Source organism: Barbus barbus (assembly GCF_936440315.1).
Source record: "Barbus barbus genome assembly, chromosome: 23".
NCBI lineage: Eukaryota > Metazoa > Chordata > Actinopteri > Cypriniformes > Cyprinidae > Barbus > Barbus barbus.
Window position 1 is genome coordinate 30,900,295 of NC_136751.1, and position 25,073 is coordinate 30,925,367.

A 25,073-nucleotide genomic window follows, 5' to 3' on the forward strand; every position below is an offset into this window, starting at 1 on the left:
CACAGACACACCTCCAGAGCAAGACATCGACGAATAGCCATCTCAGCATAGGCCCCGCCCACCGGTGTTCAGTCGCTAAAGACTGAGGCCGTTTCTCAATATGCGTACTTGTCTGTACTTGTGTTCTTGTGGACTTGTGAAACGTCATCAGTCGCTGCCCAAGTACTGTTCCAATTCAAAGTTCACATCTAGCCAAGTCCAGTTCAAATCCCCGGATGTGTTCTTGATCCGCCCCTTTTACCAAGGATGCATCGAGAGGTGACTTGTGCGGACTTGATACGGGCCATAACCCAGAATTCAGTTCGTCCTCCCGTCCTCGAGAGTTCGTTCTTCTGAGTCGAACTTGGCAAGTCCAAACTCGAAAGGACGGAAGTCCAGACTCTGCGAACTTGGTATTGAGAAACGGCCTGACACTTGGTCACGCTGAATGTGAGTGTGGCGTCGCGTCAAAAGCAAATAGAAATCACTCACTTCTGCTATCTTGTCTACGCTAATACAGTAAACAGATGTGGTCAGGACAAATGCAGTGAAAGAGCGCTAGCTTTGACGCGTTTGGTTTAATCAGCTCGTTCACATGTTTTGTTTTGTGATCGAGGCACAGTGTCATGGAGAGTCACAAAGAAACATTTGCTGAAAGATGAAGCAGAACTAGATCTGACTGCAGCTGCTTCATAAACCGTAAGTACATGATTTCATAATGCTTTGTTTGGAAATTACCATTTTATTTTTTTATCATGTTGTCAAAACACTCGCATGCAATAGCCAGGGAGCTATTTTCCTATGCAGTGACGTTAGCCAATCATAATAGAGGCTGATCATGAGAAGCCTTAAAGGACACGCCCCTTAAAACAGGTCATTTTAGAGAGAGGGTCAGAATGAGGGTTGAAAATAATCATTTTTCCATGTATTTATTATTATTATTTTTTTTTTTTATCAAATCAACATTATCAGTAAACCTCAAGGAACATATCAAAATAATATTTTTTAAAAATCCCTTTAACAGAATAGTTGAAATTCTGAATTTTCGTTATATCTGAACTACTTCTTTAAATTAATACGGTTAACCCAAGCTCTCTTCTAGAATTTCTCGCCTTCAACAGAAACATTATTTAGGCTCTTTATTGATCGTTTCTCACCTTCGGACGCGATCAGGACGGTGGCGCCGCGGCAGCAGCGGACGCTCGCGATCAGGCTCCGTGCGCGGATGCTGCTGTTGAGGAGTGCGCATGCGCAGCCGAGCTTGGCCAGCGCGAGCCAGCAGAAGATGAACGCGGGCTCGTTCTGCATGAACAGAAGCGCCGTGTCTCCCGGACTCAGAACCGACGCGGCCCGCAACGCGTTCGCTATTCGGTTGCTCTCTCGGTCTGCGTCTCTGAACGAGTAGCGTTTATTCTCGAACACGATAAACGCCTTGTTCGGCCTTATCTCCACCTGCTCCAGAAACCGGTCCAAAGCCAAGAACAGCGGTCGCCTTCTTCTGCGGGAACCGAGCTTGAGTAAGATCCGCAGCAGCTCGGTGTGATAGACCAGATCCGTCCAGAAATACGGGAGAAACCGCTGGAGAATCAGAGGACAGGTGATCAGTGCCCCCAGCAGCAGCGACAGAAGCAGCATCTTTAACAAACTAACCCAGCTCAAGACTGAACTCTCTGTTCCTCCTGAAGGCGGAGCGAGATTAAACTCGCTTTAGGGAGGGATAACAATCCGGTTTCGGCTGTTTTGAGGAGCCAACATCTGTCTTTTGCCAAATAATTGATCATTTCCGATTTAACAGAACTGATATAACAAATAGATTTACACAGAGTTTTAGATGAATAAAAGCATAGTTCATAACTAGGCCTATATCAAATTATCAAATAATAAAATAGATTAAGTATATATATTTGTGTGTGTCAAACACTGAGAATTAGTGTCTGGTTTTGCAGATCTGGTGCTTCTGTTTGAGACAAGCAGAGATTTTGTGTAAGCAGTTGAAAAAAATTAATTAAAAATATTAATAATGTCTGAATATATAAGGATCAATGTAGCCTGTCATTATTCCAAAATAAACATGAAGGAAATAAATAGGTGTTCTGATTCATTCAAATAATTTTCTTGAAATGTCTTATGCATATACATAATATTTTAAACAAATCCCTCAGTTACACTGTACAAGAATCGGCCTGCAATAATATTTTTAATATCAAATTAATATCAATAGCTGCTGATGCTCTGAGGTGATCTGAGAAGAGCGAGTCATGGAGAGACATGAAATATAATGACACGGGTTTCATTTACCTGGATGAGCGATGCAGTCTTATCAGTCTTATCTTACAAATGTTGATATTGTGATGAAATGCCAAAATGAAGAAGAGTGTATTCATTTGGGATGAGATTTTATGTGATCTATGATCAAAAGAAAAAATGAAGTTTTGGCATCTCAAACAAGTCGTTTGCTCAGGAATCAGACGACACTGACCGAGCTGTGCTTTTGAGTCTCTAAAGCAGGGATCTTCAACTAGAATTGCTTGAGGTCCAGTAATGAACCCTCCTCACCAGCCGAGGTCCAGGCGATTATATAGACTACCTAAAAACATGAATTGAGCTGTTTTTCCAGACCATGGTATCTGCAGGATATTTAAGCTTAAATTTAAGACTGTTTAATAACTGCACAAAGAGTTCAGATACAGATTTTCACAAAAACAAAAAGTTTTATAAAATGATAAACTTCACATTTCAGCCTTCAGAGTCAAAAGCATAAATTATTATATAAATTTAAACAATTATTATCAATTATATTAATTAAATAGCATATAAATATATTTTACTGTCTTAATTGCTTACATTTTTATAATACATTATCTTCTTTGTCAATCCACACATTTACGTGTTTGCTGCATAAAAACATGGGTTGATTTTCTCATTGGTCTGAACAAAAACAGCAGAGCTTATTGAAAATTCCCATTCATTCTCTGCCAGCAGGTGGCGCTTTAGGAACAGCAGAAATAAAGCGGTTTCTCTGGGAAGGGCCGCACACAAGGCAGTGCAGCAGACTTTGAAATGTGCAGTGCTCATATTTATTCAATGAAATCATAGCCTTTTAAAATGATCTTATCTTTCTGTCCCCCAAATTAAGACCTCCTGAAATCATAATTAAAACTTTCTTGTACCATTTAAGAAATTTAAGGAACTTAAACTTCCCTCATTTTTGGTGGTCTGCGCGCTACTCTCTTCTCTCTTCACTGCACTGCACCTAAACGGCTCTGCTGAGCTGACCTTGATGTGCTTGATATACATTTGATTCTATTAGAAATTAGAGTTTGGCATTTATTTATTTATTTCATTATGTCAAAACCTTCGCGCTCCGCATTGATGTTCCTCGCGGTCTGGCTTTGGCAATCCCTGCTCTAAAGAAACGGTTCCTAAGAGCTATTTGTTCTGGAACTGGACTGTATGAGTCACACTGTAAATATATTGTATAGTACTGGTGTTTTGGATTCATCTTCACTGATTGGTTCATTGGCTATTTCCTCCGATCACAAACACACAGCAGTCAGTGAGTGAGTCTTTGAACAGATTCATTAAAAAGCAGCGAGTCAAGTTCGCAGGTCTACAAACGTAGTAAAAATGAAATCACAAACTAGTTGACTAGTGTTCTTCTGTTCATGAAAACACACCAGTGATTTGCTCACACTATAGTCAGTCAGGACAAAACATGCAATCCAGGGTGAATTACAAGGGCAATGACATTGGCTTTGACAAGCAAACTTTGCGTTTCCTTCAGGAATCGTGTTTTATTTTTTCTCTGAGTTGTGTTGGTCTGAAGAACAGGGTCGCTTGTGAACTCTTATCAGTGCTCGACTGACTCTAACCACAGACTCAATGCCTCTAACTCTGTACGAGCAATCATTAAACTGTCTGACGTCAGTGTTTTACAGCTGATATTTACTGTGCAAGAAGTCATATTTCAATCATCACTCTATGCCGTTTGGTTTTGCCTAAACATTTGACATGTTTTGCTCTTACATAAGCAGTTGGATCCGGTGCCAGATCTGCGGTGGATTCACAGAGCTGTTGCATCATTTCCAGAGCTTTCTGAACGAGGAGTCGTGTCAAGACAAGCGTCGCTATCAGTGCTTTGAGTGACTCCTGATAGCAGCTGTTTTACTCCAGCTGATAAATCAAACCCAGTGACCTCTCGCTATCAATATACAGCTTGAGCTTCATTCAGCATTCACAGAGTCCTGATTCCCAGCATGCACTGCAGGAGCAAGAGCTGTGGGCCAGCCGTGTGTTTGAAGAGCTAGAACGGGCCGAACTTTTCAAGGTTACAGCGATATGGAGCAGGGAGGAGATAACGTCCTGCTGCACTGTTTTCTTTCTGTACAGTGGCTTAAGAAAATAGGTGAATTAGTCACAGTCAGTCACACATCTGAGTCTCAGTCGGAGCTTGTGCAAGCTGCTCACATGTTAGAGGGAAACCCGACAGCTGTATCTGGAAACCCTACTGTACAAACACTATATGGCACTGATATAGTCCAATATTTCAAGAAAATGAATACTAAATCAGCCCAGCTCATCGACTGACCTACTTCTTGAGTGTTTGCGGGTCGTTGTGTTCAGTGTGTAAATACTGCTCTTCTGTACTCTGCCTTGACTAATATGTATATATTTAGTATTATTATTGACTTAACTGCACTGGCACTATCAGATGAGAACAACCTTGATCTGAATTAAGCTGAATGAAGTCTTCTGCTTAAATGAACTGGTTTCATAATAGATGAGCTTCACACAATTATTGAACTGAAGTGAATCAACACTTAACTGAATTGATCTGAACAATGACAGTTGATTAATGTCTCTCATATTTAATAAAGTTTGCATAATTTTACTGTTTAACTCATTGTAAACAACTGAACACAACTGTGCATTTAAAAAAAGAAAAGAAGGTTGATCTCAACGGTTTGCTCGGGATTGTTTTCAGAAATGGCCGATTGGGACAAGGTGTGTGTTTGTTCTTAATTCATTGATTAGGATATTCATTCAAAACAGCTGATGTTTGTATGTTACCTTTACAGTCAGCTGTAAAACATACAGTCTTTCTGTGGTGGACTCATCTGTGTTGTTGTCTTTCCCAGGATTTACGGCTCTTTGGAGGGACTGTGGACGTGGATTCCCTCATTGGCCTTTACACAGCCATTTCTGGAGTCGATTTCAAATCGAAGGTTGAAAGACCAGTGCTGAAACAGGGGGGTTTCATGACACTTTCAAATGAACTGGTATTACAGGTTTTTTCAATTGCTAACATCCTTTTGTCCAAACTGATGAGCATTTTTAAGTAACAGATCACTGAAATGGTTGATTCCCGCTGATTCCGGTCTCAGCTGGAGGAATAGTGAGATCTCGAAGCTCTTTCCATCAACAACATAGAGTAAAAAACGCCTCTTTGAATTGGTTTTGTGGATGCAGAGCAACACCAAAAATCAGAGAGAGAAAAGCATAATGCTTGGGAGAGGGAGAGGAATAGTTATAGGAGGGAGAGGAGTCGTTGGATCAGAAAAAGGGAGAAGAGGAAGGGGATAGGAGTGAGAATGTGTGTTGGACTGTGCATTTTTATATTTGGTTTGTTTGTTGGTTTTTTCACACATGTGGAACCTATGAAAGCTTATTTCTGCCACGGAATATAAAGGGTAAAGGGTAATTGTGACTGAAAGAATTCTTCCTTTTTTTCTTGCAATTGTGAATTTACAGAATCTCACGATTCTTATAAAGACTGAATTGCTAGACTCTCAATTCCAATAACAGAAGTCTGAATTGTGAGATTAAGAGGTCACAAGTACCATTTTAACTTTTTTATTCTATGATGGAAATAAGCTTGCATAGAAACCAAAGGCCATGTATGTTGGAACTGTTGTTGATCCCTGGCATCAGCCACATCCAACTCTCACCCACTGGAAAGACATTTCAATCAAGGTTCCAGTTTAATTTCTACATAGGGCACCCTATTTATTTTTCTATTGTACATTCTATAAAGTAATGACTCATTCTGTTTTAGATACTATGTTTGCCAAGAATGAACACATTCAACACTTAAAAATGTAAAATGGGTTTCAGTTTCAAGCTAAATTACAAAAAATATGGATTTTTATATTGTCTATTACAGTATATCCAGGTAGAACTGAAACATGACAAGTAATGCAGTTGTTGTAAAGCCATCAGCTGTTAGCATTTTGACAGTCTATGCATTATAACTGACCACATGCTCCTGTTGGATAGAAAACCAGTGCTAATGTTCTGACCGAATGATTCGATTTTGAACTGGGTTTGCTGTGTTTTGATAGAGTTAGTATATGAAGAAAAAGGTATTCAGCATTATGAAATGTACAGTGTGTATTTATTTAACAAAATGTGGTTTTGGCCAGAAAATTAACTATTTGGCTAACTGTGTGATGTAGATGTGTTTCTGTGTTAAGAGTTTAGAAAAAGTACTTTAAGTATTGGTAAACGCTTGTTAGCGATTGAAAAACCCGTAGTCAAAGATGCGTATGAACTCTGGCCGAGTGCTGGAGGCCTGAAGCTCATTCATGAAGTCCAGGGTTCAGCTCAATACACACATCGACTCAAACAGCCCAGGGATCCAGGACTTTTGATCTCTGCTGGAACGACTCGCATTCATTCATTTGTAGAGAGTCCTGCACGTAACAAAAGACACATTTTAGAGATTGTTTTTTAAAAGCACATTTATGTCGTAATGCTTTTCAATGTGGAATTACTAGTTTTTCCTTCTCTCTTACTGTCAGTTTCAGGGAAAACCAGTTGATTCTATTGATCTGTTGTCTTCTTGTTTTTCTCTCATTGATACCTTTTATGACAAACTTTGTTCTTTAAATGATAGGCGTACCCTTCAGTTTCTCAGACACATCTGCTCTCTGCTTAGTAAAGCAGTCTATCCCGTATGATAGCCACCACTACTTCAGTAACGTCTAGTTAGTTTATTTAAATCTTGTACTATTTTTTTAAAAGAGCAAAAGTAAAATAGTCATCAAATAATAATAATAATATTGATCACAGCAATAAAAACAACTAGTTGAAAAAAAGAGAAAAAAATTGTAATAATAATAATAATAATAATAAAAACAAGAAATTTAAAAACAAATATTCTCAAGCTTTGTTCAAACTCTTCCGCACTAAGTGAGCGGGACAAAAACCTTCCAAAACCCTACTTACACTGACCATCATATCTGACCTATTCGCTAAAACTCAGCGCGTGCCCCTGTCTGTAATGGTAGGAGTTTAGAGTCGGTGGAGCGATTCACGACTACAACCTCCTTTCTAGCGTCTCACATTCTCTCGGTATTATAACTTCAAATACACTAATTGCCTCTAGGGCTCTTAGTGCCTTAGAGAATGCATTTTGTCCCTCCCGGACTGTGCACATCTCTCCGTCTATAGCTGTGCACTCGTACACCTTTACACTTACAGGTGTACCTACATTATGACACCAGTTTTCTTCTGCTGGTGTCCCTCACTCACATCTGAGAGTCCATCGCTCTCCCCTGCCGCACCGCCTCCGCTTACAGACAGTCCCTAACCAGAACCCAAACAAACAGAACTCAGAGGTCCTACTTTAAACTGATTAACCAACACACTGGTCTTTCTTTGCCCACATTCTCTTTACCATCACAGCACTTACTTTAGCCTTCAGTTTAAACTTTTAAAATGATATAAAATTGAATTAAAATTAATTTTAAACAGTTAAGAATAGAAAATGATCATCACAACAATAAAAACAAGGAAAATTATATAAAATGAAAGTACAGTGCAGTCAGTTGGGACATATAGCACAGTGCTCATTCAACAAATGCACAGCTAAACAGATGAGTTTTGAGTCTTGATTTAAATGTGGCTAATGTTTTAGCACATCTGATCTCTTCTGGAAGCTGGTTCCAGCTGCGGCCGCATAATAGCTAAACGCAGACTCCCCTTGTTTTGTGTGAACCCTTGGTATTTCTAACTGACTCGATCCTAATGATCTGAGTGGTCTGTTCGGTTTATATTCAGTGAGCATATCAGCAATATAGTTAGGTCCTGGGCCATTGAGTGACTTATAAACGAGTAAAAGTACTTTAAAATCAATCCTAAATGTAACTGGAAGCCAGTGTAAGGACCTGAGGACTGGTGTGATATGCTCAGATGTTCTGGTTCTAGTCAGAATCCTGGCAGCAGTGTTCTGGATGAGCTGCAGCTGTCTAATGGTCTTCTTGGGAAGGCCGGTGAGGAGACCATTACAGTAATCCACCCTGCTGGTGATAAAGGCATGAACAAGTTTCTCCAAGTCTTGACTGCAAACAAAGCATCTAATTCTTGCAATGTTTTTGAGATGATAGTATGCTGATTTAGTTACTGCTTTGACATGACTACTGAAACTAAGGTCTGTCTCCAGAATCACCCCAAGATTTCTGACTTGATTTTTAGTTGTTTGACCCCTAGAGTCAAGGTATGCATTCACCTTGAGAACTTCATCTTTGTTTCCAAATGCAATGATTTCAGTTTTCTCCTTGTTTAACTGAAGAACATTTTGGAAAGTTTAAAGCTGAAGCATTTAAGTTTTCGGGTCTTAAAAAAAGTTCAGAATAGCCATAGTTAATTTAGCGAAAAACTAAAAACACTAGCTATGTTTCCATCCACCTACTTTTATGTGCATTTTGCATAAAAAAACTGCATAAAGCTGGACTAATCAACAGACCGATCTCATTGCACAGCATCTGAAGTACTAGCTTTGTGTTGAGCAAAGTCTCATCAAAGTTCTTCGTTATAATTAACTCTGCGTTCCCAAACCGCAGGCTCCAAAAATAAGATAACATTACCACGTTTCATCTATATGTTCTGAAGATCGGGATTTATTGTATACAAAAAATATTATATACAGTGCCTTCTACTATACTGCAGCTAATTTAATTTTTCTTCAAGATATGTAATAAGTAAGGAACCACTTCTCTTTGGCATAGTGTTGTATGAATGTATTAATGTATGGGGGTGGGGGAGGGTGGAGCTTTTCAGGATCCCCTTAAGATAGTCCTTATAGCGACGCTTCTGACCCCCAGGTCTCCTGTTAGCTGTGTATATCTGCCCGTAGAGAACCTGCCGGGGGAGGCGGTGGGACCCATCTGTAGGATGTCCGTGTGGGGGATTTTGTCTTTCCATGTGACACCTAGTATGCGCTGGAGGCATCTGATGTGAAAGCCCTCGAGACACCAAATATGCCTGCAGTAGGGAGTCCAAGCTTCTGCACCAAACAGCAGAGTGGAAACACAGACTGCTTGGTAGACGGCCGCTTTGGTGAAGGTACAGAGATCTTTATTAACAAAGACTCGAGACCGAAGTCTACCGAAGGCAGAGGAGGCAAGATTTATGTGTGCCTGGATCTCGTTGTCTATGAGGCAGGTGGGAGTTAGGATGCTTCCAAGGTAGCAGAAGTGCTGAACAACCTTTACTGGTGTGCCATGGATGTAGAATTCAGGGGGTGTGGGGGGTGGGGATCGTGGTCTGTGCAATGATCTCTGTCTTTAGGATGTTAACTTGTAGGCCACAAGCTTGGTAGACTGCGCATACAACATCCAGTGTGTGCTGCATTGCAGTAGGGCTGTGGGCTAAGAGGGCACAGCCATCAGCGCACACTGTAAAAAAAATAATCGTAAAAAAACGGTCAAATGACTGCCAAACAAAAACCGTAAAATAAATGAAAAATATCTTAATTCCAATAAAGTGCAAAAACTATCATTTTACAGATTTTTTCATTAAAAGTTTTAGAAAAAAACCCTGTTATTTTACAGGTTTTTCCTTGTTTGAATTAAGATATTTTACCTTAATTTTACGGTTTTTGTTTGGCAGCCGTAGCTGCCAGTCATTTGACCGTTTTTTTACGATTATTTTTTTACAGTGTATTGCAGTTCATGAATTGTGATGGTGGTGGTCTTGGTGATGGCTTGCAGGTGGCGGAGGTTAAAGAGATTCCCGTCCAGACGAAACTGTGCTTATATTAATGCTTATAATGCTTGTTTTCCGTATTCCACTTATATAGAAACCCTTGGTGTTTCGGTACCCTTATAGCACAGAGGCAACAAACCAACTCATTTTATAATCAATATATTATCAGGGACCCTCAAGCTCCCAAAAAATGGGATGAAATATTTTTTTCCATCCAAAATAAAAATTCATGCCATAGAGGGTTATATTTTCTTCTTGGTCAGCAAGATCACTTTTTTAAAATTAGCACTTTATAGATGACAGAGAGATGCGCATGAATTATAAATCTGTAATTATATGCTTGTTTGTGTTCTTTCTGACACCAAAACATTAAGACTGATAAAGGTTTTAATGTTGTCAATAAAATCTTGTAAATGCAAGTTTGATGCGAGCTTAACATCAGAATAATGTGGGGTTTTTCACCTCAGAAATATTACTCCATATGTTATGGTCTTCTCTGTCTGGAAAGCTGATCAATATTCTTGTGTTTTTCTCGCATTGACATGCAGTGATAAACCTGCTTCAGATTCCTGAAGTGATCCCGTTCCTCCGATCCTGAGTCTGTCAGAGCGTTTTATTCCGATTCTTCATCATATATACAGTCACAGCTTTACCTGAATCTAAACCCATTTAACTCTTTTCATTGTTTTAAAGTTGATCATTTAAATTGATCTGCATTTTCATTCGTTCTTTTACTTATTTTCACTTTTATAGCAACCTTGCTTCTTATGTTTGTCTTCATTGAGAGCGAAGTCAATATTATTATTATTATCATCATCCAGCAGCTGGTTACAGTAATTACAGTAGCGGATGCACCGCGTGGCGTTGGCGGATCGAGCGTTGCGTCATTTTAATGCAGTTCAGACGCGAAAGCGATAAGAATGTGCTGCTGTCAGGGATCCTTCTCCTGCTGGAGTCTCTCTCATGTCACGTTGCTTCAAGAATTTCGCTCCGCGACCGTGCCTATAAAAGCGCGTCCCCGCGGCGCCTCTCCTACTTCCCCGGATCAGAACTGCTGCTGCATGCCTAAGAGCTTCGGTCCAGAACCAGAACCAGAACCAGAACAACATGCTGCGTGTGCGATGCCTGAGAGGAGGGAGCCGCGGAGCAGAAGCTGCTCATCTGATCGGCGCTATGGTGAATATCGCGCGTTTACACGGATCTTTAGAGAATAATGCCACATGTGTGAGAGAGAGTGATGAGAGTCTTATAATGCATTCACACTTACCATCATAATTATAAAAGCTGATTGATTTGATCATTTAAAAAACTGGTTTGTAGTGTTAAACTCTTAAATGCATTATGAGACTATAATCATCTTATGCGTCTGTCTTTTGATTTACTGTCTTGATCATGTTCTTAGAAAATGTTGCATTGGCTCAGAGTTGGAGATCATGTGTTATGAATGAGTGACAGCACAGCTGTAACGATCAGAGATCAGAAACTCCAGGAACACGAAGATCAAACTGTACAAGCTCAGGCAGCGCGTTATCATCGCGATCATTGCCAACAGCAAGCGTGTCTGAGTCCAGTTCGAACCCTGATTCCTGCTTTCCTTCATTCAGCCATGAATTAATTCCTGATGCAGTGTGCCAATTACAGAATGACATCACGTTTTAACACGCGTAATGGGATCTGTTGTGACTCTCTGTGTGTGTGTTTGTGTAAAAAACATTTTGGTTAGGCTACACTTTATTTGAAGGTGTCCTTGTTACAGTGTAATTATACATTTAAGTACTGAATTATATTAATTAACTACATGTACTTACTATATGGTTAAGGTTAGGATTAGGGTTTGTTTTAGGGTTTCTTGCATGCATAATTAATTGTTATTATAATAGTAAGTGCATGTAAGGAGTAACAAGGACACATTAAAATAAAGTGTTACCAACATTTTTAATGTTTTGTCGAATGATTATTCTAACTATAAGCGTAAATAAAACAATGTTTACTGGAGTATGTTTTGTAAGTACTATTTCAAAACTAAAAATGCCACATTTAATTTACTGGCAATTTCTGGGTGAAAATAGTTTCTATACCATTTTTTCGTTAAAGAACATGTAAAGAACTAAAGAACTTGCTTTGACTAATTTAGCCACTTAAGGACTCCATAATTCGCTCTTGCATTAATCTCATTGCTCTTTCTTGACTTCTGTTGTTTGGCGGTGATTTGTGAGTTTGGTTTGTGTCGCGCAGGTGGGTCGCGCGGTGACGGGATGGGTGTCGCGCGCGTTCCGCAGCACCTCGAGTTCCGCCGCCGCGCTCCCGCTCACCGCGGACGAGCCGGTTACCGAGCACACGCCCGAGGAATGCCCCGTGTGCGCGCACAACGAGTGGGACCCTCTCGAAGAGGTGATCGTAGGGAGAGCCGAGAACGCCTGCGTCCCCCCGTTCACCGTGGAGGTCAAGGTACAGAACACACACACACACACACACACTCACTCACTCACGCGCACACACATTATACACATACACGCACGCACACACACACACACACTCACACATACTTATATGTATACCATTATATTTACATATATTTATTATAGTTACTTCAACATTGTTGGGGAAAGTAAGTTACATGTAGCAGAAATGAAAGTAACTGTAATCTAATAAAAAAATGTGTAATATAAAATATTGTGTAAAATATTACTGCAAGGATTGTTAAGGGGGTTACATCTGAATATTTTCACACACATACAGATATTGATTTCTTTAAGAAATTGCATCGACTGCTTTAAAATATGAGACACTAATGTTTCACTAAGGTTTATGCATATGCTTTATTTTTTTTAAGATTAACTGTTTTTTTCCAAAGCATTGTTAGATTCCGGTGTTTTCTGTCATAACTGTGCAAAGATTTGATTTCAAAAACAGTATCACAGCTATTAAACTATTCCTTGTTACCATTTTAAATCTGTATTTAACCTCAGAATGATGTCAAAATAAAAAGAGGTGTCTCATAAAGTGTCATTTTGTGGTGATTGTGCTTCAATTAAAGTGATGAAGGATTTTGAAAGTCTGACAGTAATCAGTGTTGAGTGTAAGGTTAACCTGGCCTGCGTTAAAAGTTTCAAAATGATTAACACTGAAAACATTCATTAGAAATTTATAAAAGTAATCAAAAAGTAATAAAATGTAATCAGTAATATCACTTTAAAAAGATGATTGAAATAGTTACACTACTTCTTACATTTTAGATAGGGTAACTTGTAATCTGTAACCTGTTACATTTCCAAAGTAACCTTCCCAGCACTGGTTATCACTATAGTTATCATAAGACTAATGTGCATTATAAACCATGCAGTGAGCAACAGAAGTGCTTTCATCACATCAGAGAAATCCTAACTTAACCATAAGCTGTACTGCTGCTGTGTGTCTGCAGGCCAACACCTATGAGAAATACTGGCCCTTCTACCAGCAGTACGGGGGACAGACATTCCCACAGGACCACGTGAAGAAAGCAGTCGCTGAAATCGACGAAATGTGCAATATTCTCCAGCATGAGGGAGTTACAGTGAGACGACCGGAACCCATCGACTGGTCAGTGGAGTATAAAACCCCGGACTTCACCTCCACCGGTGAGAGCTGACCACACACACACACACACACACACACACACACACACACACACACACACACACACTGATATCAGCGCTGACACTGGTTTTCTGCACAGGCATGTACGCAGCGATGCCGAGAGATATCCTGATCGTCGTGGGGAATGAGGTCATCGAGGCCCCGATGGCCTGGAGGGCCCGGTTCTTCGAGTACCGAGCGTATCGGCCCCTCATTAAAGAGTACTTCAGACGAGGAGCCAAGTGGACCACTGCGCCCAAACCTACCATGAGTGACGAGCTGTACGATCAGGTGTGAACAGATGTGTGTTACGCCGTTGACGCAGCACTTCACAGCGTGTGTGTGTTTGTGTGTGTGTGTGTGTGTGTGCATGCGTGCGTGTGTGTTTGTACATGTTAGCCATGTGTACCTGCTAATATCTTGCAAAATGACTTCTCAGGGTATTTGGATTCGGTTTTCTTTGCTTGTTTTTTGTATCCAAATAAAAGAATCAAATGTGTGTAGGATTACCCCATCCGCACCGTGGAGGACAGACATAAGCTGGCCGCTCAGGGGAAGTTTGTCACCACCGAGTTCGAGCCGTGTTTCGACGCTGCAGACTTCATCAGGGCCGGCACTGATATCTTTGTACAGAGGAGTCAGGTGAGCGTCCTCATCCGCTCCGAGCTCAGTGCTCTCTCACGCTCCAGCTCCTGCTGACAGGCTTTTACTGACAGGTTACAAACTTCATGGGCATCGAGTGGATGAGACGCCACCTCGCTCCCACCTATAAGATCCACATCATCTCCTTCAAAGACCCCAACCCCATGCACATCGACGCCACCTTTAACATCATCGGCCCGGGGCTGGTGCTGTCCAACCCGGATCGGCCCTGTCGTCAGGTCAGTGCTGTGCTGCCACTTAGTGTTGATCTGTAGCACTGCAGCGAGGCGCGCTCACACCATGCTGACTCTCTCCTGCAGATCGAGATGTTCAGGAAGGCCGGCTGGACTGTGGTGACTCCTCCAACTCCTCTTATTCCAGACAGTGAGTACAGCGAGTTCTGACGCGTGAGGTTTGACCTGAGATTGGTGGCTTGGTTCTCAAACTCTCCAGTCACACCCAAAGCTCATCATCACGTCTCTTAAAACACATGCATATAATGCATGAAAGTACATTTTCTAAATGCATGTTTTTCTTAACAATTCATGTATGCATGTTTAATATATTTTTTTTTTTTTAGAATTGTTTAATTAAAGTGTCATAGCTGGATCTTCTCCAGTCATTTAGTGCTCTTAACACTAGGCCACACCCTCATCTCAGCATCCAATCAGCAACTAATGCACAGAATCAAGTCCTGCTCTATTTTTTTCTTTTTCAATAATTCGCTACACTCAGATGTCCATCACAATGCAGAAGAAGCGATCTGTTGCTATTTCCATTTCATTGTGACTTTAAAGGGATAGTTCACCTTGAACTGCTGCTGGTCCCCGATGACTCGAGTAGTGTTTTTTTCCATACTATAGAAGTCCATGGGACCAGCAACTGAAGATGAACAGACAGACACAACATGCACCAGATTTAGATTAATATCATGATCTGATTAATAAAAATAACTCTGCAGGTCAGCTGCCCCGTCACATATTCATCACCACAGTTTTATATTATTTTGAAAACCATTTATCAAATATAGCAATCTAGTTAAAACACTGATATACATTAAATCTGTATTTATACGTTTTGAAGAAATTTAATCTGTTAGCTGTATCTCGTCTGTTGAAGTGCTTGAGTTGCTCCGTCTAGTATGATTATATTGATATGAGGCTCGAAACTGAGTCAATGTTCCTTGAGTGGAAACCGAAGGACTCTTTAAGCTCGGAGATGAAGCTCATTAATGTCAAACACAATCACTTGCTGCTGTTTGTTTCTGCACAGGAATATGGAAGGTATTTTCTGCCATTTTTAAATAAATCAATTCAATTATAAAAATTAAAACTAGATTAACAATTTAATTATAGAAAACTGTACGCAAAATGTGCCAAAATTGAAAATGAAATGAAATGATTTAATTTCAATAAATGTTCTTGTCAAATTGAAAAATAAAATGCAGTTGGTGATTTGATGTTTCATTTTCACTGCAATCTCAAGCCAAGACTAACAATATTAAAATGAAAATGCAATTAGTTTTTACAAAGCCTTTTATTAGTTTTTTCAGCTGCTTACACACATTTTCAAAACTTTACACACAAATCCAAGAATTGCACACACAAAATGCAAAACGAAACACTGCATTCAAAATATCACAAACACATCTCAAAAGCAAACATTTGCAAACACCTTATAATATTAATTCCTGTTAGATGTGTGTGTGTTGCATAGAGAATTGTGTGATGTGGTGGGTGGTGATGGCGCAGTGGATAAGACACATGCCTTTGGTGTGAGAGACCCGGGTTCGAATCCACTGTGAGACACCAATGTGTTCCTGAGCAAGACACTTAACCCCTAGTTGCTCCAGAGGCGTGCGACCTCTGACATATATAGCAATTGTAAGTCGCTTTGGATAAAAGCGTCAGCTAAATGAATAAATGTAAAATGTGATGTGTTTTACAAAAAGTGTCAAAGGCTGGGAATTAGTGTGTGGTTTTGTAGATGTGGTGTGTGCTTCTGCTGTTTGAGTGACAGCTTTCAGAAACTGTGTGACGAGGAAAGATGTTGTGTGGAAGCAGCTGAAAAACACTAATGCTCACGCTATAATATCGTACAGGAGCAGATCTGAGCTTGAGCTTGAAAACTAAATTTGGTAAACAGCAAATGACTCTAAATGACCGATTCACATCCTGAGCTGATGTTGCCAACATCTTACAGATGCGTTAATAATATATTACAATTTTAATCAGATATATTTGGCTTAACATGAGTATTTTTCAACCTCAGATCATCCGCTGTGGATGTCGTCCAAATGGCTCTCGATGAACGTGTTGATGCTGGATGAGAAGCGCGTGATGGTGGACGCTAACGAGATGAGCATACAGAAGATGTTTGAAAGTCTCGGTGAGAGCGCCGTTTGTTCTGATGAAACGATCCTCAGCTCTGATGTGATTCCTCGTTCACCTGTGGTTTCTCCCGCAGGCATTCAGACCATTAAGGTCAGCATCCGGCACGCTAACTCTCTGGGAGGAGGCTTTCACTGCTGGACGACGGATGTGCGCCGCCGCGGGACGCTCCAGTCCTACTTCCTCTAGCCTGCCAGAGACACGCAGTTCTTATTGAGCTCGGAGCATGGCTTGATAGCGCTGTGCATGTCAGGGCTTTCGCAAACGCCACAGATGAACTTGATGAATAGAAACCTCAGTGATCTCAATAACAACTGCATTTCTGGCCGGCTGTTGTAGGAATGACTCCAGTGAAGCAGACAGAGCCCCCCCCCCACGCCACCACGACCACAGAACAAGAGTTTCTACCTCCTATTTACCAAAACCACACACACAAAAAAAAAAACACAGCATATTTTGAATTGTAATGACTTCTTATATAATGCATTTTAATTATATATCTTTTTTTTTTTACCCTACATGTGATGTGCCAAGTGTGAATTTGTAAACTCAGGTATTTTTGTAGCCATACTTCAGTTATTTTGTAAGCATTTCATAAAAATGTAAATATCTATATGCATATGCATTTTAGCAGCATATACTTTCCCTTCACAAAAGTGTGTTTCTAGCATCTGCCTCTGATGTCATTCTCAATAGCAGGAGTCAGGACACTGTGAGCTGCTTTCACCGAACGTTTGGCTGATTATTCGCTTGTGCTGTGATTCTCTAGTTAAACTTATTGAGTGTGATTGCTCTTTATCAACACATGATTCTGTATCAGGTCAAACCAGTCAAATAAAGATACACTTGGAAATCAGCGGGACTTTTGCATTTGTGTTTTATGAAACTTCATGATCAAAAGAACTGAACCAGTAGTTAAGAAGTGAACCACAGAGCAGCTCCTTCTCCTGAGGAGATAACTAGCAGGTTTCTGACTGTATTGCACATATTCATAATCCCCTGTCAACATTTTTAAAATTAGTGATGAAGGCTGATTGTAAAGTGCACTGGAGTCATGTGTTATTGAGCTGCAAACCTGATTCATTCACGTGTGTGTGTGTGTGAGTGTGTGTGTGAGTGTGTGAGTGTGTGTGTGTGTGTGTGAGTGTGTGTGAGTGTGTGTGTGTGTGTGTGTGTGAGAGTGAGTGTGTGTGTGTGTGTGTGTGTGTGTGTGAGAGTGTGTGTGTGTGTGTGTGTGTGTGTGTGAGAGTGAGTGTGTGTGTGTGTGTGTGTGTGTGTGTGTGTGTGTGTGTGTGTGAGAGTGTGTGTGTGTGTGTGTGTGAGAGTGTGTGTGTGTGAGTGTGTGTGTGTGTGTGTGTGTGTGTGTGTGTGTGTGTGTGAGAGTGTGTGTGTGTGTGTGTGTGTGTGTGTGTGTGTGTGTGTGTGTGTGTGTGTGTGTGTGTGTGTGTGTGTGAGAGTGTGTGTGTGTGTGTGTGTGTGTGTGTGTGAGTGTGTGTGTGTGTGTGTGTGTGTGTGAGAGAGAGAGAGTGTGTGTGTGTGTGTGTGTGTGTGTGTGTGAGAGTGTGTGTGTGTGTGTGCACCTGGTATTCATCACGTCCTGGGGACCAAATGTCCCCACAAGGATAGTAATACCAGTAAATCTTAATCTTGTGGGGACATTTTTTGGTCCCCATGAGGAAACAAGCTTATAAATCATACAGCATAAAGTTTTTTGAAAATCTAAAAATGCAGCATGTTTCCTGTGAGGGCTAAGTTTAGGTGTAGGGTTGGTGTAGGGCAATAGCACATACAGATTGTACAGTATAAAAACCATTACGCCTATGGGATGTCCCCATAAAACATGGAAACCCAACATGTGTGTGTGTGTGTGTGTGTGTGTGAGAGTGTGTGTGTTCATGTTTATGTGGTTTATGAGGACACAAATGTGTATAATGACATGGGTATGACAGAGGTATTACAATATGAAGGTGGTTTATGAGGACACTGCCTATGTCCCCGTAATTCAAAAGGCTTAAAAAACATACTAAATGGTGTTTTTTTGAAAATCTAAAAATGCACAAAGTCTCCTGTGAGGGCTAAGTTTAGGTGTAGGGTTGGTGTAGGGCAATAGCACACACAGTTTGTTCAGTATAAAAACCATTACGCCTATGGAGAGTCCCCATAAACCACAAAAACCAACATGTGTGTGTGTGTGTGTGTGTGTGTGTGTGTGTGTGAGAGTGTGTGTGTTTGTTTTGCTATACTTGTGAGGACCAATTATTGAGAAGACACATGTTCTGTGAGGACATTTCTTGTTGTGAGGACATTTTGGGTGGTCCTCACAAAATTAATGCTTAAATGGCCTCCTGAGAACCTATACTTCATGCTGTGTAAGTTTCAGCAAAAGTCCTCATAGCAATAGTAATGTTGGAAATCGGTGTGATCGCGCGCTCCCCCTATAGTACACACTCGTGTACTGCGCCCTCCGTATCGGGAGGAGGAGCCTGAGCGAGAGTGATTTTTCTGATTGGATGTATCCTGTCTAGCTGCTGGGGAATTTTTGTGATTGGTCACTTCGGTGAGGTGGGGGGTGGGGGGGTGGTTTCCACGTGGGGCTGAATATTATATATTATAAATATATTATATTTAACGCCAGTAATCTTGTTAACTTTTATGAGGTCGCGATGCGCTGAATGTTTAGTTACTGTAAGATTGAATGTAACCTTTACAAACTAAACATCATTAAAAAGATCTAAGACTCAAGCTTCAATTATTTACCTCTGGTTTACTCTGAAAATTTTATAGTGACCCTAATTTGTGTCAGAAGAACGGAATCCATACCTTTTGTTTGAAATATGAGCTGCATTTGTTCAGAGAAAATCTCCTGTATGATCGTCACTTGACAAAACAACATCCCTTAAGGCTTTAAGTTCAAAAGCGTGCACATCTGGAGTTAGGCCTATTAATTGTAATGATTTCATTTTCCCGGTGACTCAAACAACGAATAAATTATATAGAGAAATCGAGCAAAGAACACACTGAGCTTTTCGAATCAGAATCATTTGAATCAGAACAGGACTTCAAAGCTCATTTCGCGAGTCATTTGAATCAGAACGGGACTTCAAAGCTCATTTCGCGAGTCATTTGAATCAGAACGGGACTTCAAAGCTCATTTCGCGAGTCATTTGAATCAGAACGGGACTTCAAAGCTCATTTCGCGAGTCATTTGAATCAGAACGGGACTTCAAAGCTCATTTCGCGAGTCATTTGAATCAGAACGGGACTTCAAAGCTCATTTCGCGAGTCATTTGAATCAGAACGGGACTTCAAAGCTCATTTCGCGAATCCCCACCGGAGATTAAAAAAATTATTCAGCAGAGGCATGATTATATTAGATAATATTAGAAGTGTGACACAATATAAGGGTACTTTTGGTCAAATAGAACAAACATCTGAAGTGAGACAATAAACTGCCAAGTATTGCTTTCAAATGAGACCATATGCTTTTAGTGCAAAGGCTTCATTAACTGTGCCTGAATGCCATTTCATTTCATTTGGATGAGAAGGAGTGGTGGCAATGCTTGCATTCTCATAATGGGTATCAAATGAAGTATTGGTACTAGTATCTTACATTTTTACGATACTCCGTCCTAATAAGCAGATATTTTTAGCATGTTTTATGTTTCATGGTTGCATAAATTTCATCTGGTTCTGACTCCATTTCCTCTGCTCATTCCAGTTGCTAAGTTTTACTAACCTCTCGTCATTCCAGACCCTGCTATTTTTCACCTGCCTACCAGTTGTTATCAGTGTTTTTCCCACCCAAGCCCATCACCTATAGTCTCGAGCCCACTGACCTGCTCCCTCCAGTATTGACCTGTCTGTGTTCATGACCTCTTGCTTCAATACACCTTTTGTGGGTGTATTCAACTGCTTTCCCAACTCTAGTTTTTAATCTTTGACCAAGTAAGGATTGTCTTTGTCCCTCAACCTCTTTGTTGTGAGTCTGCATTCTGTTCTAATTACCTTAACTCTCACACAAGGCTTTAATGAGCACTATAGCCTTTACAGTGGCCCCACAAATTATTTGGACAGTTAAACAGTATCAATAAACTTCCATGAGGTTCATAAGTTTTTTTTGTTTTGTTTTTTTCATAAAATGCTGGATAAACTGGTATTTGCTCTTTCGAAAAACCACATTTAACACAACTCTAAACAAACATATTCAGATAAATACTAAGATAAATAAATCAGTTTGTCACTGGAGAAAGCATGAACCTACCCCTCTAAAAGGCAACAAAAAAGTATTTTGACAAGTACAGATTGTCAAAGTTAATGAACTTACTCTGTGTTTACTCTGCTAGGGGCATCTGTGTGAACTCCACAATTCTAGATATTCCAGAATTGGAGGACATTTTCTGTCCCACCCATAAAATTTCAAATAATCCATATGCAAAATACTAAAGCATGCACTCATTGTGTAAATTATACTTGTCCTGAGACAAAATACTGTTGTAGAAAAAGTGGTTTCAAAATATTATTTAAAATATCAAATAGGTCTCAAACACCAATTTTCTCTTGTCCCACCTTCTTGATGACCAACTTACATGTCAAATATAATAGTTTAAATATGTTCTGAATGTACTTTTTTTTTTTTTTTTTTTTGATATCGGTGATGTATATATCATGTAATTGTCAAAATAGTTTGTTTTATCATCAACAAGTTTTAAATAATAGTAACTATGCACTGAAATTGTGTCCCTTTAGCATGTATTTGCTGTTACTTGCAACCATTACTACAGGGTTGCACTAAAGTAAATGGGTTACAAAAGGGACAATCTATTATCTATAATCTATATTTTCACTAGGTTAACATTTTTACAAAATGTAAATTGATTTATAGAGTTCATGCACACCACTGAGTGCTGATGAAAAGCAGAGGTGCTATATTGCCAGCCTTAATGCTGATGGACAGAGGAGACAGCAGTACAGTAGAAAACTAGAGAGATGTGGAGGAAAGATGTACAAATCGGGAAGAAAAAAGGTCTGAAAGACTGCAGTGTGAGAGTGCAGTGTGCCCAGAGAGAAAAGTGAAAAGAGGCTCAAAAGAGGAAAAAAAGATGATGGATTAAACACTCCTCCAGTCAGGCTTGATCCTCCAGTGAGTTCTTAATGTCATTTTCAGCTTTATTTATATAGCACATTTAAAACTACCAAGGTTGACTAAATTAATTCACAAGATCAAATTACAACAATAAAACCATAATTAAAATACATAGTATATCATATGATATAAAACAATAATAAAAGCTGGTGGGATAAAAAATGTCCTTAACTCAAAAGAAAAGCCAAAGGAAAGAGATGTTTTAAAGTGTTAGAGAGTGGAGGCAGTTCTAATATGAATGGCAAGCTTAGGCTTGGTCGCCTCTGGTTAAGAGCCTGGTTTTAAGCACATTCAGGAGGAGCAGATTGGCCGATCTCAGCATTCTAGCTGGAGTGTGAACGTGAAGAAACTCAGCCAGGTAATATGGGGCCAATCCATGAAGAGATTTAGAAGTTAACAGTAAGATTTTAAAATGAAACCTGTAGGGTTAGAGTTAGGCCATGAGTATTTGGGCTGGAAGTCCCAAGGTCAAAATGGAAGACACATCCTAGGGTAGTTGAGAATGATCAAGCCAAGATCCTGTGGGACTTCAAGATCCAGACTGACAAACTGGTGATGGCTAACCAACCAGAAATTGTGTTGATCAACAAACAGCAGAACATGGCAGTAGTGATAGAAGTAATATATATATATATATATATATATAGATAGATAGATAGGATAGATAGATAGATAGATATACATATATGTATACATACATAAATACATACAGTATCTCACAAAAGTGAGTACACCTCTTACATTTCAGCAAAACTTTTTGTATAATTACAAAAATTAGTACACCCTAAGTGAACACGTCAAAACTGTGTCCAAAGTGTCAGTATTTTGTAGGGGCACCATTGTTATCTAGCACTGCCTTAATCCTCCTGGGCATGGAGTTCACCAGAGCTGCACAGGCTGTTGAAAAATGGCCCAAGACCATGATGCTACCACCACCATGCTTGACTGTAGGCAAGACACACTTTTCTTGGTACTCCTCACCAGGGCATCACCACACATGCTGAACACCATCTGAGCCAAACAAGTTCATCTTAGTCTCATCAGACCACTGGACATGGTTCCAGTAATTCATGCTCTTGGCCAGGTTGTCTTCAGCAAACTGTTTGCAGGCTTTTTTGTGAGCCAGCTTCAGAAGAGGCTTAGACTTCCACTTCTGCAACCTCTAAAGCAATGCTGGCAGCACTCATGCGTCTGTTTTTTGAAGCCAGCTTCTGCACCTGACACACAGCACAAGGACTCAACTTCTTTCCTCGTCTTGGAAAACCTCTGTATGACACTGGCCACTGAACTGTTTTAGGTTGTTACTGATCTTCTTATAGGCTCGGCCATCTTTGTGGAGAGCAACAATTATAATTCTCAAATCTTCAGAGAGTTCTGTGTCATGAGGTGCCATGGTGAATATCCAGTGGTCAGTATGAGAGAATTGTACTCAAAGCACCACATTTTAACTGCTCTAAAACAAGATACACAAATTTGTATAGTCCTGTCAAGCAGACAAAAACATGAACTTGATGAATAGGACATGTGGCTTTGCATGGTTAAACAACGTATTCATGGGTTCCAAAGATGCTATGCTCACCACCATATTTGTGTCCGATGTGACAACGTGCACAGCACATCTCTATGAGATTTAATAGATAATATTAATATATTGAAATAATAAATGAACTTTTACTACCATTTCCCACACTGATCCCTGGATGTGGTTGTATTTTTATGACAGCAAGTGTAACAGTTAGACTGTAATGTCCTGATTACTTGTACATTTAAAACTGACATCAGCGCAAAGCACTTTTTAGTCAATGATAGCGAAAGTAGCTGCTCAATGAAGGCTTTAAGAGCTTGAAGAATCCGCTCCTGGCTGGTTGCTCCTTCCCTTCTCCGCCTGTGTTTTGATTTCAGCAAGTCAGTTTTGGTTAATGCAAACAACGTGATTACTGATCATGAGCCCAACATCCAGCAAGCCAAGAAAACATGCAGTCTACCTGAGGGAATACCTCTTTCACTTCTAGTGTATTCTTAATCCTGGATTTCATTTTTGAAGCACAATTCCAGGCACCAAAAGCAGCCCACACCAAGTTCTCTTTACTTAAAAATATGCATTTTAATTTATTCATGGCTACATGGCTGCAATAACATTTAGGTTTAAAATTTTGCCATTGTAAAGAAATGCTTTACTGACTGATGATTCAGACTTTCAGTTGTTATGCTCTCAAAATGTCCTAAATTATTACACCACTTGTGCAGCCAGTACATTCACAAAGGTAATTTACTCAGGACATTTTTTTATTTATTTTTATGACAAATTCAATAATATGATAAACCAGTCTATAAGTGTTTAATATGATAAAACCTTTGAGAACCTTGTGATTATTTTTATACACCTGTAAATATATATATATATATATGTGTGTGTGTACACTTAACAGACACAAATTACATATATGGTACAATACAAATATTTTAGCGTCCTTTATTCTCCTATAAAGAATCACAGTGGTCTCTTATCATCCTTTTCTGACCGTACGTTAGCTGCCAGTGGTGCCTTCTGATTGAAGCCAATTTATTCCGCTGATCTAACCTCTTTGGGATCGAATAAAATTGTAGTTTGTGGTTTTTCTGATGACTCTTGTTACATATTAAAACCTTTTGAACCTTCTGGGAGTGTTTCGTTGATCTTACTCTGGTAGTTGTGGTTGCTGTGACTGACAGCTCACGCAGTTGTGATTCTGACACAAAAATGATGGCGATAAAACACAGTGACGTCACATGAAACCTATGAATAGCTGTTATCACTTAGGGTGTACTCAGTTTTGTTGCCAGCTTTTTTGACAATAATGGCTGTATGTGGAGTCATTTTCAGAGGACAGTAAATCTTTACTGCTATCCCAGCTGCACATTGACTTCTCTAAAATATATGCAAGTATCATTTCTACAGTATTGTCCCTTGAAAAAATATAGTAAATTGATTGCCGAAGTGTGAGGGTGTGAGTACACTTTTTTTAATAAATAATATATATATATATATATTAGTAATATATATATATATATATATATATATATATATATATATATATTTATATATATTATTAATAAGCATTAATTAGGAGTTTATTGAGGACAAAGTCATAGTTAATATTTAATTAATAGTGAGAACTGGACCTTACAATGACCCTTTATGACCCTTTATTTCTTACTATGTGTGTTGTTGTCTCTGTGTATTGGAAAATTCTGTCACCAGAACAAATTCCTTATTATTTGTAAACATACTTGGTAATAATGCTCTTTCTGATTCTGAATCTCTTAAATATGATCTA

General features: G+C 39.6%; 2 protein-coding genes across 2 annotated transcripts in view; one reads left to right on the plus strand and one right to left on the minus strand.

The window, feature by feature from the left end:
• Positions 1–1,645, minus strand: part of LOC306843120 (long-chain fatty acid transport protein 2) — a 9,267-nt gene extending 7,622 nt beyond the window's left edge. Inside the window, exon 1 of the mRNA XM_079374406.1 lies at positions 1,137–1,645. Within this exon, the coding sequence (XP_079230532.1) occupies positions 1,137–1,614 (478 nt within the window). The 5' untranslated portion in view covers positions 1,615–1,645. The remainder of the gene's footprint in view (positions 1–1,136) is intronic.
• Positions 1,646–10,930: 9,285 nt separating this feature from the next.
• LOC306842763 (glycine amidinotransferase, mitochondrial-like) lies at positions 10,931–17,468 on the plus strand. Its single transcript, XM_079373823.1, has 9 exons — positions 10,931–11,142; positions 12,202–12,414; positions 13,388–13,583; positions 13,682–13,872; positions 14,086–14,223; positions 14,298–14,462; positions 14,544–14,607; positions 16,495–16,611; positions 16,690–17,468. The coding sequence occupies exons 1-9, from the start codon at positions 11,074–11,076 to the stop codon at positions 16,800–16,802; spliced, it is 1,266 nt and encodes a 421-aa protein (XP_079229949.1). The 5' UTR covers positions 10,931–11,073; the 3' UTR covers positions 16,803–17,468.
• Positions 17,469–25,073: the final 7,605 nt, after the last annotated feature.